A 21,370-nucleotide genomic window follows, 5' to 3' on the forward strand; every position below is an offset into this window, starting at 1 on the left:
GGGGGAGGGATTGCACTGGGGAGTTATACCTGATATAAATGATGAATTGATGGGTGCTGACGAGTTGATGGGTGCAGCACACCAATACGGCACAAGTATACATATGTAACAAACCTGCACGTTATGCACATGTATCCTAGAACTTAAAGTGTAATAATAAAAAATAAAAATAAAAATAAAAATTAAAAAAAACATCAAAAAGTTAAAATATAGGAGGAAAAATTATAAACTTTTTAGTTTTTTGTTTCTTTGTGTTAATGTTAAATTGTTATCTGTTCAAAATAAATTATTATAACTATAAGTTATTTTTTGTAAGTTCAAATAACTACAGAAAACCTACAAAGGATACACTAAAAATATAAAACAAGGAATTAAGGTACACCGTCAGAGGAAAAGGAAGACAGTAAGAAGAAAAGGTGAAATAAGTTGCAAAACAGTCATAAAACAAGAAAAAAACAAATTGTCAGTAGTAACTTCCTACCTATCAATAATAACATTTGAACAAAAATGGAGTAAAGTATCCAAATAGAAGATAGAGTGGCTGACTGGATTAAAAAAAACAAAAACAAAAACAACAAAGGACCTAACCATGTGTTGCGCAGAAGCAAACTACTTCACATGTACTGAAAAGAACCACAAGCCAAAAGTGAAGAGATAAAAAAAATTCTACTAAATGAAAATGAAAATAGAGGAGTGTCTATACTTATATGAGACAAAGTAGACTTCAAGGTAAAAACTGTAAAAGATTCAAAGGAGGTCGTTATATAATGATTAAGGGGTCAGTTTGGCAAGAGGATATAAGAATTGTAAATATATATGCACCAAACACTAGAGCACCACAATATAGAAAGCAAATGTTAACAGATATAGAGGGAAAAATCAGACTGCGATGCTATAATAGTAGCGGACTTCAACACCCCACTTTCAGTAATGGACAGATTATTGAGGGATAAAAGAAAATTAAAAAAGAAACATTGGAGTTAAACTACACTCCGGACTAAATGAACCTAACTGACATTTACAGAACGTTTTGTTCAACAGCTGCAGAATACATGTTCTTTTTATCAGCACATGGAACATTTTTCAAGATAGAAAATATGTTAGGCCACAAAACAAGTCTCAACAAGTTAAAAAAATCAAAGTTATATCAAGTATTCTTTTTGACCCACAATTAAATAAACATAGAAATCAACAACAAGAGGAACTTTGGAAATTGTAAAAATATGTGGAAATGGAACAACATGCTCCTATATGACCAATGGACCAATCAAGAAATTAGGAAGAACATCCAAAAATTTATTGAAAAAAGTAAAAATGGAAACCCAAAATACTAAAACCTATGGGATACAGCAAAAATAATACTAAGAAGGAAGTTTATAGTAATAAATACCTACATTGGAAAAGTAGAAAAGCTTCAAGTAAACAACCTAACAATTCACCTCAGGGAACAAGAAAAGCAAGAGCAAGTAAAACCCAAAATTAGTAGAAGGAAAGAAGTTGTAAAGACCATAGTAGAAATAAATGAAAAGGAGACAAAAAAAAATTTAACAAAATGAAAAGTAAGTGTTTTTAAAAGATAAACCAAATTGACAAAGTTTTAGTTTGATGAACAAAAAGGAGAGCAGACCTAAATAGATAAAATCCAAGCTGGAAAAAGAAACTTTAACGTTGATACCAAACAAAAACAAAAGATCATTAGAGATATTTATGAACAACAACTACATACCAACAAATTGGAAAACCTGGAATAAGTGGATAAATTTCTGGGGAAAAAAACACATACAACCCACTAAAATTGAACCATGAAGAAACTGATAATCTGAACAGAATAATAATGAGTAAAGATATTGAAATGGTAATTAAAAAGTCTCCCATTAAGGAAAAGCCCTGGATATGACAACTTCACTGCTAAACTTTACCAAAGACTTAAAATAAACTGATACCCATTCTACTCAAACTCTTCACAGAAACTGAAGAAGAAGAACTACTTCCAAACTCATTCTCTGAGGCCAATATTATCCTTATACCAAAACCAGTCAAGGACACAAGGAAAAAAAAAAAAAAGTATAGGTCAATATCACTGCAAAAATCTTCAATAAAATGCTAGCAAATAGAATTCAACAACAGATTAAAAAGATCAATCACTATGACAAAGTGAGGTTCATCCCAGGGATGCAAGGATTGTTTAACGTATGCAAATCAAAAAGCATGATACATCACATTAACAGAACCAAGGACAAAAGCTATATGATCATTTCAATGGATGCTGATAAAGCATTTGATAAAATTTAACATCCATTCATGAGAAAACCTCTCTGCAAACTGAATGTGAAAGGAACATACTTAAAACAATAAAGGACACAGCTAATATAAAATTGAATAGGGAAAACTGAAAGCTTTTTCTTTAAACTATGGCAGAGGACAAAAATACCCACTTTTACCACTTTTATTCAACATACTACTTGAAGTCCTAGCCAGAGCAATTAAACACGAGAAAGAAAGAAGGGGCCTAGAAATTTTAAAGGAAGAAATCAAATTTTCCTTGTTTGCAGAAGACATGACCTTATATTTAGAAAAACCTAGAGACTGTACCAAAACACTGTTAACACTAATAAAAAATTCAGTAAAGTTGCAGGATCAACATACAAATAAACATACAAAAGTCAGTAACATTCATGTAATCTAAGTGAATAATTGGGGAAAAAAATGAAGAAAGAAACTCCATTACATTAGTTTCCAAAATGATACCCAGGAATAAACTTAAACAAAGAAGTAAAATATCTCTACAATGAAAACTATAAAACACTGATAAAAGAAATTAAAGAGAACACACACAGACACACAAAATGAAAAGACATTCTATGCTTATAGATTGGAAGAATTGGTATTGTTAAAATGTCCATATTGACCAAAGTGACATAAAATTCAATGAAATCTCTATCAAAGTACCAATCATATTCTTCACAGAAATTGAAAAAAGCATTCCTAAAATTTCTGTGGAATGACAAAAAATTCTGAATAGCGAAATCACTCCTGAGCAAAAAGAATAAAGTTGGAGGCATCATACTGCCCGATTTAAAAATGTACTACAGATCCATAATAACCAAAACAACATTGTATTGGCATAAAAGTAGACACATAGATCAATGGAATGGAATAACGAACCCATAAACCAATTAATTCATTTAAGTCAACTCATTTTTTACAATGGTGCCAAGAACATACACTGGGGAAAGGAAAATATCTTCAACAAATGGTGCAGAAAAAACTGGATTACCATATGCAGAAGGATGAAACTAGACCCCTCCGTCTAACTGTATACAAAAATCAAATCAAAATGAATTAAAGATTTAAGTTTAAAACCTGAAACTACTGAAAGAAAACCTTGTCAAAATGCTAAGGATATTGATCTGGGCAATGATTTCTGGGGTAGGTCCTCTAAAGCAGGTAACAAATCTAAAAAAGACAAATAAAATCGCATCAAGCTGTAAAATTTGTGTTCAGCAAAGAATTAACAAAGTGAAGAGATAACTTCCAGAATGGGATAAAATACTGGAAACTATCCAATATCCACTGTATAAGGGACTCAAACAACTCAACAGAAAAAAAAATAATCAATTAAAAAATAGGCAAAGAACATGAATAGACCTTCTCAAATGAAGACACACAAATGGCCAACAATTGCATGAAAAAATACACAATATCATTAGGGAAATGCAAGTCAAAACCACAATGTGACATCATCTCATTCCAATTAGAGTTACTATTATTTAAAAAACAAAAGATAAGTGTTAGCAGCCATTTGGAGAAGGGGGAAATCTTATACATTGGGTGGGAATGTAAATTAGCACAGGCATTATGGAAAACGGTATGAAACTTCCTCACAAAGCTAAAAATAGAACCACTGTGTGATTCAGCAATCCCACTTTTGGGTGTGTATTCAAAAGAAAGGAAATCAGGGTATTGAAGAGATATCTGCACTCCCATGTTTATTGTAGTACTATTCACAATAGACAAGATATGGAATCAAACCAAATGTCCATCAATAGAAATGAAAATATGGTATATATTCACAATTAAATATTGCTCAGCTCCAAAAAGAATGAAATACTGTCATTCGCAGCAACATAGATGAAGCAGGAGTTTATTATGTTATGTAAAATAAGTCAGGTACAGAAAGACAAATATCACATATCTTTACTCATATGTGGGAGCTAAAAAAATTGATCCTATTAAGGTATAAAGTAGAATGATGATTATCAAAGGCTGAGAAGGGTAGGAGGATGGAGAGATAAAGAAAAGTTGGCTTTGAATATAGACATACAATTTGAAAGAATAAATTATTTTTTTCCACAGCTTAGTAGGTGACTATAATTAATAATTTATTGTGTATTTCAAAATAGCTAGAACAGGAGATTTGGAAAGTTTCTAACATAAAGAAATGATAAATGCTCAAAATGATGAATATCTCAAATACCCTGATTTGATTATTACATGTTATATTCATGTCACAAAATAACACAAGTATGTGAGACATTTGTATAATTACCAGTATCAATTAAAAAAATAATAGTACCAAAACAAAGAGTTGTTGTGAAGGGTTAAATTAATTGAAATTAAAATAATAAATATACTTAGTGATTTAAATTAAATGACATCATTTATGTAATATTCCATACATACAGTTCCCAATGCTGGTGGGTTTCTTTCTTTTTTATCTTCTTGGCCTCAAAAGTACCTATTACAGACCTTATGTTAAACACACATGCACAACCATGATCCTGGCAATATTTTTTTTCTTTCAAAACAGTAAGAAAACCCATAATTCATAAGTGGGTGTCAGGATTGACATTCAGCATTTGTTATTCATTTCTTGATTGGATATTTGCTGGGTAATTAATATATTCAAGGTACTCGGAGATACAAAAATTGATAAGATGTGGTCTACTTATGGACTCACTGTGGTACCTCTGGCTGCACAACTCTCTTACTTCTGGGCTGTCAGAAAGGCTAATGACGCAGCAGATGCTGGCAGGAGTTGTCCTGCTGGTTGAGCAGAGGGAAGGCTCTGAATGGCACCAGAGCTGGCCACTCTCACCTTTGTGTTCCTCCTGGGCATTTTATATATGTGTCTATTTATTGAATCAGCTATGGAGTCAGAGCAGAGCACAATGCCTGACCCTCAACAGATCTTTTATAATTGGCTACTTAATGAATTAAATATGGGATTTAATGTTGTTTGGCTCTGTGTCCCCACCCAAATTTCATCTTGTAGCTCCCATAATTCTCACATGTTGTGGGAGGAACAACAGTGGGAGACGATTGAATCATGAGGGCAGGTCTTTTCTGTGCTGTTCTCGTGATAATGAATGGGTCTCATGAGATCTGATGGTTTTAAAAATGGGAGTTTCTCTGCACAAGCTCTCTCTTTGTCCACTGCCTTCCACATAAGATGTGACTTGCTTCTCCTTGTCTTCTGCCATGATTGTGAGACCTCCTCAGCCATGTGGAACTGTAAGTCCAGTAAACTTCTTTCTTTTTTTAAATTGCCCAGTCTCAGATATGTTTTTATCCACACTGTGAAAACAGATTAATATAGTAAATTGGTGCAAGGAGTGGGGCATTGCTGAAAAGATAACCCCAAATATGGAAGCAACTTTGGAACTGGGTAACAGGCAGAGGTTGGAACAGTTTGGAGGGCTCAGAAGAAGACAGGAAAATGTGGGAAAGTTTAGAACTTCCTAGAGACTTGTTGAATGGGTTTGACCAAAAGCCTGATAGCAATATGGACAGTAAGGTCCAGGTTGAGGTGGTCTCAGATGGAGATGAGGAACTTGTTGGGAAGTGGAGCAAAGGTGACTCTTGTCATGTTTTAGCAAAGAGACTGTCAAGATTTTACTCCTGCTCTAGAGATTTGTGGAACTTTGAACTTGATAGAATGATTCAGGGTATCTAATGGAAGATACATGATTCAGGGTATCTAATGGAAGAAATTTCTAAGCACCAAAGCATTCAAGATGTGACTTGGGTGCTGTAAAGGGCTTTCAGTTTTATAATGGAAGAAGAGCATAAAAGTTTGGTAAATTTGCAGCCTCACAATGTGATAGAGAAGAAAAACCCATTTTCTGATGAGAAATTCAAGCTGGTTGCAGAAATTTGAATAAGTAATGAGTCAAATGTTAATCCCCAAGACAATGAGGAAAATGTCTCCAGGACATGTCAGAGGTCATCACGGCATCCCCTGCCATCACAGGCCTGGAGGCATAGGGGAAAGTGGTTTCATGGACTGGGCCCAGGGTCCCCGTGCTGTGTGTAGCCTAGGGACTTGGTGCCCTGTGTCCCAGCTGCTCCAGCCATGGCTGAAAGGGACTGATGTAAAGATCAGGGTGCAAGCCCCAAGCCTTGGCAGCTTCCATGTGGTGTTGAGCCTGAAAGTGCACAGAAGTCAAGAATTGGGGTTTGGGAACCTCTGTCTAGATTTCAGAAGAGCAGAAGTTTGCTGCAGGGGCAGGGTGCCCATGGAGAACCTTTGCTAGGTCAGTGCAGAAGGGAAATGTGGGGATAGAGCCCCCACACAGAATCCCTACTGGGGCATGTCTAGTGGAGCTATGAGAAGAAGGCCATCCTCCAGACCCCAGAATGGCAGATCAACCAACAGCTTGCACCATTCTCTCTAAAAATCAGCAGACACTCATTGCCAGCCCGTGAAAGCAGCAGAGAGAGAAGCTCTGCCCTGCAACGCTACAGGGATGGAGCTGCCCAAAACCATTGGAACCTACCTCTTGCATCAGTGTGACCTGGATATGAGACATGGAGTCAAAGGAGATCATTTTGGAGCTCTAAGATTTGACTGCCCCACTGGATTTTGATCTTGCATGGGGCCTATAGCCCCTTTGTTTTTGCCAATTTCTCCCATTTGGAATGACTGTATTTACCTAATGCTTGTATCCCTATTGTACCTAGGAAGTAATTAACTTGCTGTTGATTTTACAGGGTCATAGGTGGAAGGAACTTGCCTTGTCTCAGATGAGACTTTGCACTGTGGACTTCCGAGTTAGTGCTGATATGAGTTGAGACTTTGGGGGACTGTTGGAAAGGCATGATTGGTTTTGAAATGTGAAGGTATGATACTTGGGATGGGCCAGGGGTAGAATGATATGGTTTGGCTCTGTGTCCCCACCCAAATCTCATCTTGTAGCTCTCATAATTCCCATGTGCTATGGGAAGGACCCGGTGGGAGATGATTGAATCATGGAGCTGGGTTTTTCCTGTGCTGTTCTCATGATAGTGAATGGGTTTTATGAGATCTGATGGTTGCAAAAATGGGAGTTTCTCTGCACAAGGTCTCTCTTTGCCCGCTACCATCCATGTAAGATGTGACTTGGTCCCCCTTGCCTTCCACCATGATTGTGAGGTTTCCCCAGCCATGTGGAGCTGTAAGTCCAAGAAATCTCTTTCTTTTATAAATTGCCCAGTCTTGGGTATGTCTTTATCAGCAGGGTAAAAACAGACTAATAAAGGATTCTTCAAGAACCAAGGGGATTTTGATGGAGTAGAGATTAATTTAATAGAAAAATGTGTCCACGTCTACATGAAAAGTGAAATGTAAGAAACAAAACTGATGGTTTTGTGGTTGTGTTTGTCGGGGGCATACAGAGTTTATATCAGACATTGTCTCTCACATTCCCACCCTGCCCCATTTGGTATTGAGTACAAAACCAACTCTTATTGGAGGATACTGGTCTGGTTGGGAGATGAAGAGAATGAGGATGAGGAAAGAAAGCTCTTCATCCCCTTAGCAGTTGTTTTTTAATGCTTAATGTAGCATTTCTTCCTCCCTTTGGCCTATTCTATTGGGAGCCTCTGGGGCCGTGGGTGGACTGTCAGCTTGTTATACAAAATGTGAGCCAGGATTACAGGTAGGAATGTAAAAATTTTCAAAAGTAGACTTTTCTACAACTCTTAAGGATTTTTTAATTCAATGTCTCTACTCACATTTTTGAGACAATAATTCTCCATCCTTGCTGCACAGTAGAAAAACCTGGGACAGTTTCTGAAAGATACGGATACATAGGCTGTATTTCTAAAGGCTGCAAATTGTCTGAGAGATTGGACCCAGGTATCAGTTTTGTTTTTGTGCTACTTGGGTGCTCTAACGTACAGTCCAGATTAAGAATCATGGCCTTAGAAAGACTCCATTAAATTTCCACCATTATTAACTGATTCATTGGTTATTATCGTTAGCAGATTTATCAAAAACTTGGGGGCTGAAAAGACTCCTATGATGCTGGTTGGCTAGCTGTTTCCAACAATGAGAATTTCTTCTGCTAGAAGAAGCATAGTCACAAACCATTAGGTCATGAGGGTCCTATCCTAACTGGTGACTCTAACCAACAAATTATGAGGTGTGTCAAATACTGTAGATTTTTGTACCTTAAAGATCAGGAAAGAAAACAATTCTAGTGCCTTTTGCCAAGTGACACATAATTGGTGACGCAATAAATACTTACTGACCTTTTTATTTAAAACCTTTGGAAGAAACTTTAATAACTCCCTGGGCAGTTACATGATCAAATTGTGCAGTGGTGTAGACAAAACATCATTTTCTAACTTCAATTTTGAATATAAGGGACAATGGTATTTGCTAGGAAATAACTCTCCAATATTTAGTCTTTTTTTCCCAATATGCTGACTGATGCTGCAATTTGTGGTTTTCAAAATGCGAAATAGATTTCCCTCTCCTTCCTTTAACGTTAGCAATGGGTGCAAAGTATTTTTAAGATTCAGATGTGGTTCAGGACTCTTTCTAGACTACAGTTTAAGAAGAACCAGTTTGAAAATAATATTTTAAAAAATTTAAATATACAGAGATGCTGTTTCTTAAACTTTGCATAAACATTTTGAGATAAAATTAAAACCTGTCACATATTTGTGTTGGTTTTAAGGAAGTAGAATATAGATAACATTTGTTTTCAAGTGAAACTGCTTTATATATTATGCATAATGCTCTGCAATGTCATTACTTTAACATAAACAAGAGGCAGAGTAAAACAATGTTTGTCATTCAATTTTACCTGCATATGCCAACAGAAATGGTAAACAGAGATGATAATCAGGAAAAACCAAATGTTTCATGAGTACATTTTTTCCTTTTAGCTTAGCCTTTATATGTCAGGCAAATTTAGAGTGGTTTAATAGGAAAAGGGAAGGTAGATAATATTTACAGTCTCTAGGATTTCAGATCTCAGATCTAGAGATTTAAACATAGGGATTAAAAAAAGAAGAAATGATGATCAACAGTCTTTCTGAAGGTAAAACAGGCTGAAGATCTACAACTTTGGATTGGTATTTTATAACCTGTTATAATGGTTAGGAAATATCTTGACACCATTGCAGCAAGCTGATGAAAGGCATAAGTGTAAATCATTCCATAAATTACATCCTCCTCATATCTTGGGAATAACTATCTCTTCAGGTCACTTGGTATTGCTAATGTGGGTCATTGGTCAGAGCGTCTTCATTACTCACATCTTTTTGGATCTCAGACCCTGCACCTCTGAGGCTCTCTGCTGCCAGGCATTGCAATCATTCTTTCACAAAGGGTATGCTTTGTACAGGAGAAATAGAAGGTATCTCATCAAGTAGTAAATTATACATATTTCTACAGGAGAAATAGATTGCATTTCATCAAGAAAAATATCACCCTGAATGAACAGAAATCACTTATTAATTATAAGTCCTCTCTCCTAGTAAAGCATTTTCATTTTATCACTAAGGTCCTACTATAACCCTGCAGGAGTAAGAATAATTTGATCCCTATCCTGTATTTTTATATATTTTTAATGTTGGGCAAAAATTAATTTGTATTCATTAAAAATTATTTTAAAAATTAAAAACTCAACTGATGCCTTCAATCATTGAAAAAACACTTCTCTCCGTGACCACTACTTATAATAAATTACAGTATTCCAATGTGAGAGGATTAAGGTTATTTTAAGAAACATCTGTTTACTAGTTACTTGGGATGGACTTGATGTAAGTCTTCACTATCAGACTGAGTTTTGATAAATAGAAAGAACTGGTTACAAAATTCTGTGCTAAAAATTTCTGCCATGTGCTCCTCTGTGTGGCTACATGGAAACAGATTATACATTATAGCAAAGAACTGAAAAAAGAAAAACAAATCAAAAGAATTTGTGCTATCAATTACTCTGTTTTCTGGGTGCAGTCATGGTGGTGACAATACTGAAAATGGAAGGAGACTTAGAGGTTTGCATAATTAAGAGGTTAGTTAACCCTGGATTTTTTGATCCTGTGTCTCTGATAATCATCACTTATTAACTGTGTGACCCTAGGCAAAATACTTAGTATATCTAAGCCCCAGTCTTTTTATATATAGATTGGGTCAAATAACTATGGCAGAGGCAGTGAACTGTGTTCACCATTTATGGTGTTAGACATTAGGGTGACTATATTTCTTAGCCTCCCTTACCATTAAGTTTCAGAAGATACATGACTGAGCTCCACCCAGGAAGTGTTGGTGGAAGTGAAGTGAATCACTCCACTACGGTTCTGGTCTTTACAAGCATCCTGCACAAGCCTCCAGCTCATGCAATTGCCCTCTGTAGTGACCTAGAAACTGCAGAGTCCAGCTGGGGTTGCTACTGCATGAAAGAAGGTAGCTCAACCTGCATGTAACTTTATGTAAGCATGAAATAAACGTTATTTTATTAAGGCACTGAGATTTCATTTCCTTCCTTCCTTCCTTCCTTCCTTCCTTCCTTCCTTCCTTCCTTCCTTCCTTCCTTCCTTCCTTCCATCTTCCCTCCCTCCTAGCTTAGTCTATTTGGTTAATACAGCACTTCATACCTACTTCACTCAGCTATATGGATTAAACAACATCAAAGATATAATGCTAGAGACATAGGGGCGCATAATAAGTCCTGAATGCACTTATTATTATTTTACATAATCAACTCATTATTTTAGAGATAAAAATGCTGAGGATTAAAGGAGTCAAGTGATTTACCCATGACCAAACAGCTAACTTTTGGAGTAGCTAAATATTTCTAACCTAGGTTTCTTTTATTATGGATTTCCCCCTAAATCAGATGTACCACCTTAGTGAGCGAAATATTTAGACATGGTAATTCTGAGTGAGGTTAGTCTATAAAAAATAAGAACTGAGTTTATTTTTAAAATATAGCCAATATGTTGAGGGTTTACTGATACCCACACTGTGTTGGTCTCAATTTTATAATTGTTGGGTGGTTCTCAGTAGGAATTTAGCTGACTATTTTTACATTAACTCATGAATATCTTCACATTTTTCAGGATAGAGTAATTTCCTCTCTAACTTTTTTTTTTTACTTTGAAATTCTTTAGTAAATATTTTGGAAGTAATAATGACCTATTTTTTTAAATGTTACTTTTAGAATGATGTTATGTTATTAAATTGCTGAACCATAAGACAATTACTACAAATCTTCTTATTTCAAGTATTTTTTCTAATATATCTATAAATTACCACAATTAAACTGTGATTCAAAGGTAGAATTGGGCTTTCTTGTGGTAGCTGTTCATGGCAAATCAATGAGTGGTGGTAATTCTACTTACGTAGTTAGACAAACTTCCCCAATTCCATAGAATCTTGAAGTCCCTAGGGAGATAATTCATAGCCACTTTCCAACTGGTGATTCTACAGTCAGCAGTATAACATTTCCATTATTTTGCTATTCAAACTAAGTGTGTTTATTTGTATCAAGAGCTTTCAGAATAGTGTTTTTAGCATAGCTTTTCAGCATAGTATGGTGGTTAAGAGTGTGGGCTTTGCAATCCAATGGATATACTTCACTAGCCTTGTGATCTTAGGCAAGTTTATATTTTTGAGCCTCAGTTTTCATATTTATAAAATAAGTCCTATCTCAAAGGATTTTACCAAGTCAATTGTGATCTAAAAATATATTGTTTGATAATCAAAATAATAATTATTTCTAAATAATTGATAAACTAGTAATCTCAGAAACTAGCCTAAAATGATATTATACATAGAAAAATCTTTTGGCATGAAATAATTTCTCATACTACTTACAGAATTCAGAAAACTATAATAATCAAAGTGTCTAGAAATAGAGAAATGATTAAATAAATTAAGATACATTCACATAATGAAGTTTATGGAGCATTTTTGTTAATGTCAGTAAGAAATACCTTCAATGCTTTACCTTTTAGCTGATGAATACTAAGCAAGTCACTTTAATGATTTACCCAAGCCCCCTGTGTGCCACATGGCAAAGCCCATGGCATGTCTCAATTGTGCTGAGTCTTTGGAGAAGGGAGAGTGTTGGCCTTCATATAATTTGCATACTGCCTGCATCTCTGCCATCTTTGTTTCAGCTGCTAATTTTATGCTGTTTTTGCTCTTGCCTATGGATACCTTATTGCTCCTATGGCTGTTCCATGCATCTGTCCACAGGCACCTAGCCATCTATTCCTGGCTTGAGTTGGCCATGAGGAAATGCTTATACAGCATTGACATCTTATGTCCTATGAGGTTCTCTCCCTTGCTGTCATTAAGAGCTCATGTACTCAGGTACCCTCTGCTTCTGACTTCTGTTATTGACGCCCCATGATACGTTCTTACTGTTGAGCCACACAGCCTTCTCTGTTGCTGAGTGTGGGTGTGGTAGATTCTGATTGGTTTAATTCCTGCTCCAGGATCTAATGGGTTTAATTATTGCTTCTGTCTAACCACCACCCAAGCCTTGTGGCTGATTTTCGCCCAGATATCATGCTTGCTTCTCCTTCTCGCTCTCCCTCTCCCTCTCCTTCTCCTTCTTTTATTTCCTTCCTTTTCTTCCCCCTTCCCTTCCCTTCTTCTTTTGGGTCTTATCCTGTCACTTCACTTAGGCTGCAGTGTAGTGGTGTGATCATGGCTCACTGCTGCCTCATGCTCCTGGGGCTCAATGGATCCTCCCATGTCATGTCAGCCTCCAGAGTAACTGGGACTATAGGTGTGCTACTGCACCTGGCTAATTTTTTTTTTTTTTTTTTTTTTAGAAATAAGATCTCTCATTTATTTCTCATGACTCTTTCTTTCTCCTTCTTTCACACCATCTGTTGCCTTTCTCCATAACCTGGTTTCCCCAGGATACTACCACCTGTTGGTTATGGTGCTATATATTTGAACCTCAGTTAGGAACCAGGTATTAATTATTTCCCAAAGGTTTCCTGATTCTGTGGGAGATGGAGACTTGTCTAATTCCATAAACAGGTGATTCCTCAGATCTGATCAAGTGGAAACTCCTGCTGTTGGTCATAATGCTAAATAAAAAAAAAAAAAAAAAAAACAGGAAATCCAATTATCAGGTTGTTGCCAAGGTAACTGGGTTTTACCATTAAAAATAAAAGCAAAAACTGCAAACTGCAATTACCTTTGCATCAACCTAATATAAATGAAAGCTGATTCTAACTCTGTTAAAATGAAACTTACATGAAAGTCACTGGAAGGAAAAATAAAATCTATAATGTCAATGTTTGGATCATATGACTATAGGTTTTTTCTTTAATTTCCAATTTTCTACAATGTGTTTTATTACTTTTGTAATAGAATAATACTAAATTTAAGGAATCATTGCATGGAAGTAATCCAGGATCTAACAACACACTTATTTAAAGCAAGTTTCACTTTAATTTTCTTTTGTGATTTTCATTGCTATGAAGAAATAGTAGTCTTTGTGGGTGATTCTAGAAGTGCCTGCCTGTTCCCACTACAAGTGTTTCGATATACCTTTGCTGTGACTTCTTCAGGTCTTTGTTTTCAAGTCTTTATCTGTAGTGTTATCTACGTGTGTGGAAATATCCTCCCACTTTCTCTTTTTCTCTCTCTCTGTGCCTCCCTGCCTCCACCTTTCTTTCTCTCCATAATCACATCTGTAGCTGGTACTCTGTTGTTCTGACCACATCCCCTTGGTGCCTACCTTCCTCACACAAACCAACATTAAAATGTCCAACCTCCAGCATCTGCAACTCTTTCCCTGAGGGCTTTCTCTGGAGACAGGAGCCTGCACTTGGGACACACAGGGAGTAACTGGAATTTGACATGTACCTCCCTCCCCAGCAACGTTCAACCATGATTGACAGGAATTGCTCCAATTGCTACCCTGAATTCTCTTGCCCCAGAGGGAGTAGGGACACTTGTGAGGCATGTTCTCCTCTGTCTCCCAGAGTTCCCAGCAGGACTGAACTCCTGTTTCCCACGGTGGCAACCCTGCATGGTAAAGTCCCTTCATTGCCTGCGTATTGTTTGCTGCCTCTGTTGCCTGCTCTTCTACCAGAGCTTCCAGGGATTGCTTCCCCAGTACACAACTTGTGGGAAGGTCCCCCTTTCAGGGTCTCTTTCTGGAGAAATTCAACTTAAGAAAAGATTCATATTCATATCCATTTATTGCAATTCATATAAAAATGGCTTAAGGGTTATAGCTGGCTCTGAGGTAAGTGTGAACTCAAGATGTGGCAAGACTGTGAACAAAGTCAACATAAATTTAGGCAGAAATAGGACAATAATGATTAAAGAGAGTCAAAGTATATGTGTGGTGTTGTGTCCAGTTTTGGATACAATATGTTCTTAAAGCATATTCAAAAACTGGGATATGATCATGGCCTGATTAGGAGATTAGGAAAACAATAACAAAGGTAACAATGGAAAGAAGTGAAGCTATTTAGCTTGAAGAATAAACTGCTAAAGAATGACATAATCACTGTATTCAAGTAGCTGAAGGGAAGTCATGTGCACAGTGGACTAAATTTGTTCAGTGTTTTTCTAAAAGGCAGAACTAAGGAAAAATTAGAGAAAAGCAATATTCAACTCAGGAAAGGAAAGAATTTTCTAACAAGTAAAGCTTTCCCTTATCAAATCTAAGATTCTAGTCTCTGGAAATACTTAGGCAGAGGTGAAAAAAAGTCACCTAAATCTATCCTGACCCTTAAAATAAACTCTGGTTACATATGTAATCCTCTGAAAAGCTCATTTTTGTCACCAGCATTTTATCTGCAGAATTTCGTAGCCTACCACCCTGTTGCCTGCCTTGATGCTTTTCCTTGTAGATTCCCTGGTTCCTGTCATGCCTCCATTCTGCATTTGGGCCTGAGTTCTGCTCTCTGACCAGCATTATGGTTTAACAATGTAGTTTTGGACTTCTTCTCCCAGTGTCTAAGGCTCTCTGCCTTCTCCTTTGGCACAGCAAGTGCAGGTAGTTGGCCCTGTACCCAGTTCAACCCATCAGTGGTGGCTTCTTGCTGTCTAGGAAGAGGAACAGAACACAGGAGAATGGAATCCTAAACAGGGTGAAAGTTTGTTTTAAATGACTTTTAAGTTTACTTCCAACTCTAAGCCTCTGTCACTATTTTCCTTTTCAGTTTTTGTGATCTTCATTCTTAAGCTTCATTTCTCTTGTTTATTAACTAATAAGCCTTTCTTCTGAGGCTGCCCTGGGAAAATCAAGCCCAAAATCAAGGTTTCTGGTGTTATTAGTTCAAGTCCCTACCTAAGCTCTTCCTCTCCCTCATGTTTCTGGTGTTATTAGTTCAAGTCCCTACCTAAGCTCTTCCTCTCCCTCATGTTTCTCCAACTCCTGATAGCTGGTTTTGTTTGCCTGTGTCTGAAGACAGATACTTCTTTAAGAAAGGAAACCTGCCCCTGCTTTTCCCATGGGTGATTTATGTTGCCCTCACTTAAACTGGTGTCCCACTTCAGTAGTTTATGTCTTACCTGCAGTTCTTCTGCAGAGGACGCTGTCTTCCACACCCAACACTGATCTCTGGTTGGACTCAATGGACTCTGCAGGAAAGGGGGACCTGCTGTCCATGGGCCAGCTCTTTCTGATGCCGAAAGGAGAGCTTGCTTTTCATGATGAAAGCATGTGTTGTTCCAGCTGGCAGAGTTAGAATTAGTAGGTGGAAATATAGAGCTCTGGACCCCATAAGGATCTTGGAATAAATCTTCAGGGAATTGAGCTGGGAAAACTATATGGTATTATAACATTCATTTTCTATAATACTTTCTCAACAAATCTTTATTGAATATGTGCTTTGCCCTGAACTCAGAAATCAGAAAGAAAAATTGATCCCAAGCACAAAGGAACCACGTCCTTCATTCTTCCCTGGGCTCTGGAGAGTAACATGAATTAACAGGCTCTATATTGGATGAAAATGAGGATGGAAGCCCTGCTGGGCTACTTACTAGCTGAGAAATTTGAGGTGCGTTAGTTCAGTTATCTAAAGTTTCTATATGACAGCAGTAATGGAAAGATTAAATGAGAATGAATTCAAAGAACCTAGCACACAGTGGCTGGAACACAGCAGGTTATAAAAGTGTTGCTTCCCTTCTCTTTGATTCCCTCACAGGGCATTCTCTGTAGAAATCATGGGGCAGTTACTCATACATCATTTATGGCATCTGGACCCTAATCCTTGCCTCTCCAAATGCCTTCCATATAGTCCAAGGAAAGCTTCTGGTCTCTCCCAAATGGAGTCCTTTGTGACCTACCATGACATTTGGCTATGTCTTTGGACTACGGATCTTCAACATTTTTCTTTTTCTTCTCTATCATTTTTCTTTCCTATTTTTGTTTCCCATTCTCTCTCCTATGACTTTTCCTCTTGAGACACAAACATTTCATAATTTATTATTCCATCTTTTAGGCACATTGAAGAAACCTCTGGTGTCCCAGCCCCTGTTTGTGGTTCTTCAACATTAGACTTCCTGTATGGTGCTTGCTCCTGCCATCAAAACGCATGATGAATCTCATGGTGTGGTCCTTGTACCATCACATTCTCTTTTCAAGTGATACTTGGGAAATGCCTTACTTTGCAGGAATCTCATAGCAGAAAATGTGAATAACAGAGACTCCTTTGTTTGGGAACCAATGAAGTGTCTGTTGAAATGTAGAGGAGTAGAACTTAGGGTGAACAGAAGAGAAGCAGTAAGATTGGAAACAAGGTCTGCCTAAAGTGTGAACCACGGAAAGAAAAGCCTTGAACAAAGCTGGGACCATTGGATGCCTTTGCCCCCAGAGCTCCACTAGAATGCCAGGAGTTTGTTCAGCCTCACACCCTCATCAAAAAGACAAATGACAATATCTGCCAAGGGCACTGCAAATTTTAATTTTGGAGTTCATTTAAAACTGCTATAACATGAGGTACCACTTCTTCATGGTCAAATTGTACTTCTCACCTACTTAATCTGTAGATCTTGTGTGGCATTCTCCAGCTTTCACCCAGAGGACATGTTCTGAGTCAAATCAAAACCTTGGAATTGTATCTTCTACTGGTCTATTTCTATTATTATAACTCTCACAGACTACAGAGAAAGAACATACACATTTAATAAATAGAAAATATTTATTATACAGCGTTGTCAAGATTATTTGACAAAAGGCAGTAACAAGCCAAAGGAAAACACATTTACAAGAAGCTGAACAACTTGTATCAGCACATACATTAAGGTGAAGAGTTTCGGCCCTCTTGGTATAGGGTATGTATGTGTACATCTCCAATTTTGAACAATGATGACATAAGGACTAATACTCTATTTATTCAGGAGACCCCATAATCACGATAATCATAGGCATTCAAAGTAATAAAGTGATCACAGTTGAATGAACATGTTCACCAAATGTCTTAGACCAACCTAATATCATCTTATACTTGAATATAAGTTGTTTTCCTTATCTATTCTAATTTTAAAAAAATCTGAATGCACAAGCCCTGTGATATTAGAGCTGTATATTAGTGGCATTAAGAGTAAAAAATAAACATGATTCACTAATAGAGATCACATGCTTTCCCTCATGAATTTGTCAATTACTAAAAACCCATCTATTAATCACTGGAGCCATTGATTTTCCTCTGTCTGCTTTCTTACAATGAAAACATGGAAGCGAAGTCCACATCTCGGTCATGAGACCTTTATAATAAAGGTGTTTTAAAATAATTTTTAAAGGAAATGCAGTTCATTCTTGGTGTGGAACTGACTAAACTTGGCAGTAGAAGTATAAGAAATACAAGCCTCCAACATTGGAGTGGATGTTAAATTCTGAACAAATGATGCAGTGGATATTTAAAGATTCTAAGATGATTTTTGGCTGAGAAATCAGCAGCTTCAATACGAAGGAAGCATATTAAAATGTGACTGAACATAAGGCATAAACAAAGATATTTAAGGGGGGTTGAATTCATTCCACAAATAATAGAAGAAATCAAAACAGCAAGAAAAATCCTTTTATTGGGGGTAAAAAGGGATGGTAAAGATGGAATAAGTGGATTACATGTCAGTGGATATTACACAACAGCAAATAACTGAAACAAAAAGTTATGACAGCAAAGACACAGGAATAAAAGTCCATGAACATAAAAATTAAAAGAAGGCAAAATGTGATTGATAAAGATTTTACAAATTATGAGCTAAGTTAGATGGTACTGTATGTTAGACGCTCAAATAGCTGTGGAAAATCTTAAAAACAAACCTAATATAACCTGGAATAATCTAAATGCTTTGTTCAATCTTATGTTTTAATAATGTGTGCAAGCTTATAAAATGTACCATTTATTTTCACTCTCAGTTTTTGTGCACTTTGAATATAACAAATTTTCAAACCACTTCATTAATAACATGTCTCCACATCAGAAAATATCTGAAAAATAAGTTCCATCTTAGAAGAAAAATGTCTATCCAAGCCGCATAGGAAAACATTGAGCTATAGTATTCAAACCTTCAAAGAGCTTCTGTAGATATTGATGACAATGATGTATAAAACATTATAGGAACATAAAAAATATATATAGTATATTCAAAAGACAATTTCTAATTGCAGTTAGATTGACTACCAGGTTGACATTGACAGGTCAATTTGACATTACTTTGCACAAATTTTATGATCTCACATATACAAGGACCACAGGAACACATTCACTCGCTAGTTACAAGGACTTCAGTGACAATAGGATAGAATTATTTGTCATTTAAACCAGTAATAGTTGCTATGAGTACATCATTAGATTCAAAGATGGATTTGTTTCTGTAACACGTAGGAGAAATAATGGCACCAAATTGTACATATACGCATCTTAGAAGTTCAACTGGTAGGTATTATTTGCTACAGTAAGTGGAAGGGTAACAATTTTGCCACATGGTTTGTTCTTTAATTGAAGGTCAATGGAAAGCCCGCTTGGCACAAACACAAGTTAATCCACAAAAGGATTCCCGCCACTCTCGAAATAATCTCTTCTTCTGGCTTTTTCCCCAAATCGCCAATAAGTGAATATGGAACATGAGAAGCTGATCATGTGTTTTTCTTTTTCAAAGTCCCATGCTGATGGATTGTCCTATTTCTAGCTGCTTCCTCCTGTAGCACGCCTGATGAAGCACTTTTTGGTGATAATTTTGCTCTTATTCCTGTTTTCCTAAATAAAGGACATCCGCAGAGCAGCAGGGGGTCCATGCACCTTTCTTCAAGTGCAGTCTCAAAGCTGGCACTGGATGGGTTGCAGTGGATGAAGAGAGACCCCTGTGCAGCTCCTTTCCTGAGTCTGCTGAAGATGAGGAGTCTAGTCAGCCCAGGGGAGAGAAGGGTTTCTGAGCAAGGAGCTGCTGTCCCATTATCCCATCATCCGTTTGGGATGGGTCTGGCCTGGGCCCTTCCCCTCCGCGCACCTGCTCTGTCCGGCTCCACCAACTCACTCCGAATGCCATCAGGCGAACTCATGATCCGACTGGCATGTCCACGTAGGCTGTTTCTTAGCAAGCATGGCCCAGTGTGTGTGGGCATATATATATCTATGCACAATTGTGCAAAAGAGGAGATTATGTTTGTGATGTCATTATTATTGATTTGTGATAAAAGTTATATACCATACGGAATTGTGCTTTGTCAGAATTCCCTTTCTTCCCAGAGAAGGCTTTGAGTAATTCAAGAATCCGAATCCTGACCTGGAGCATTTTTTGCTTGGTGTCCTTCCCTCTCTTCCTACTTAAGGCGGCAGCAGCAGCAGCGGTCTCCTTCTCTCCTCCCGGCGAGGTCCCCCACTCCCAGGTTTCTCCCCCCAGCTGTTCGCACATCTCTGGAGGTGTAGGAGCTCTCTGGCTTGTCTTGCTTTTCTATGTGGACCCTTCCCCTCTAAAGGGTGGAAGAGCTTTGCTTGTAGTCCCGCAGAATGACGGAGGCGTAGGACACGTTGGGAGGGGTGCAGAGCACCGACTCGGACACGGGGGAGCTGGGCACCGAGCTGCCCGAGGCCACCGAGTCGCGAAAAGGCGACGGAGGCGTCAGCGCAGGCGAATCCTCCGGGGTCAGTTTGCTGGCCGCCTGCAGGTCCTCCTCCTCCTCTTCCAGTTCGTCTTCTTCCGTGTTCCCTTCCCGCTCGTGCTCATACACGTACTCCTGGAGGAGCTTAAACCTCTCGCTGTCGTCGTCGTCGTCCGCGGGCGGGGAGACCAGCTCCTCCTCGAAGGTGCTCAGCTGCAACGGCAGCATCTGCAGGTGCTGCGGGGGTGGCGGGGGCGGGTACAGGGACCGCAGCCCATTCCCGGGACCCCCGGGGCCTGCCAGCACCGCGTGAAAATCCGGGATCACAGTGCTGAAGTTGCTGACCACTCCCTGGAACTGGTCCATTAGCGATTTCTGCTGTGGAGGGGGCTGCTGCTGCTGCTGGAGAGGAGGGGGCAAGCCCTTGGGGAGGGCTGGGTCAGCCAGGAAGAGCGGAGTCTCCTCTGAGGTCAGGTGGGGCGGCAGAGGCGGAGTGGTCGCTGCGCTTGGCACGCGCCTGTGCACCACCATGGAAGGGCTGCCAGGAGGGCTAAAGCGAACCGGCTGGGCATCCTCCTCCTCCTCCACGTTGTAAAGGGTCTTGGTGCTGGTATCCGAAAAGGTGAGGCTCTTACCAGAGCCTTGGTAAGTTTTAGTGAGGGGCTTGATGACGGCTGTTTGGTTGCAGGCCGTCTCATTAGTCTTCACGTGCACAGAGAGGCGGTGCCACATGTGCTGTCCCTTGGACACCTGTCCTCCACCTGGTTCAGACCATGACACAGACTTGCCATTAGAACTATGAATAAAATAGAGATGGATTTATTTGCAGATAGATCATGCGCACGGGATAAAATACATAAAAACATATGCAGATCTAGCTCAATGTAATTTAACTGCTGTCTCTGCTGTAGGCCTTTGCTCTAGCACCCCATACCTCCTCTTACAAAAGGAACACCAAAAGCTGTAGTTACCACGGGATGCCACTGGAGCTGCAGCCAGTGATTCCATCCTGAGCCAAAGAAGGAAATACTGACCCTGAGAAAAGTTGTTGAGGAGAAAAGCCAGTT

At 38.3% G+C, this 21,370-nt stretch overlaps 2 protein-coding genes across 3 annotated transcripts in view; both read right to left on the reverse strand.

Moving 5' to 3' along the window:
* RAB32 (RAB32, member RAS oncogene family) overlaps nucleotides 1-20,116 on the reverse strand; it is a 115,968-nt gene extending 95,852 nt beyond the window's left edge. Inside the window, exons 1-2 of the mRNA XM_011959448.1 lie at nucleotides 19,915-20,116; nucleotides 15,770-15,999 (exon numbers count right to left, since the gene is read on the reverse strand). Of these exons, the coding sequence (XP_011814838.1) occupies nucleotides 15,770-15,999; nucleotides 19,915-20,116 (432 nt within the window). The remainder of the gene's footprint in view (nucleotides 1-15,769; nucleotides 16,000-19,914) is intronic.
* Nucleotides 17,385-21,370, reverse strand: part of GRM1 (glutamate receptor, metabotropic 1) — a 485,478-nt gene continuing 481,492 nt past the window's right edge. For both annotated transcript variants that reach the window (XM_011959442.1, XM_011959443.1), the window contains one exon: nucleotides 17,385-21,099. In XM_011959442.1, the coding sequence (XP_011814832.1) occupies nucleotides 20,175-21,099 (925 nt within the window). In that variant the 3' untranslated portion in view covers nucleotides 17,385-20,174. The remainder of the gene's footprint in view (nucleotides 21,100-21,370) is intronic.

The sequence above is a fragment of the Colobus angolensis genome, unplaced genomic scaffold (genome assembly GCF_000951035.1).
Source record: "Colobus angolensis palliatus isolate OR3802 unplaced genomic scaffold, Cang.pa_1.0 Scaffold493, whole genome shotgun sequence".
In the NCBI taxonomy this organism is placed as follows: Eukaryota; Metazoa; Chordata; class Mammalia; order Primates; family Cercopithecidae; genus Colobus; species Colobus angolensis.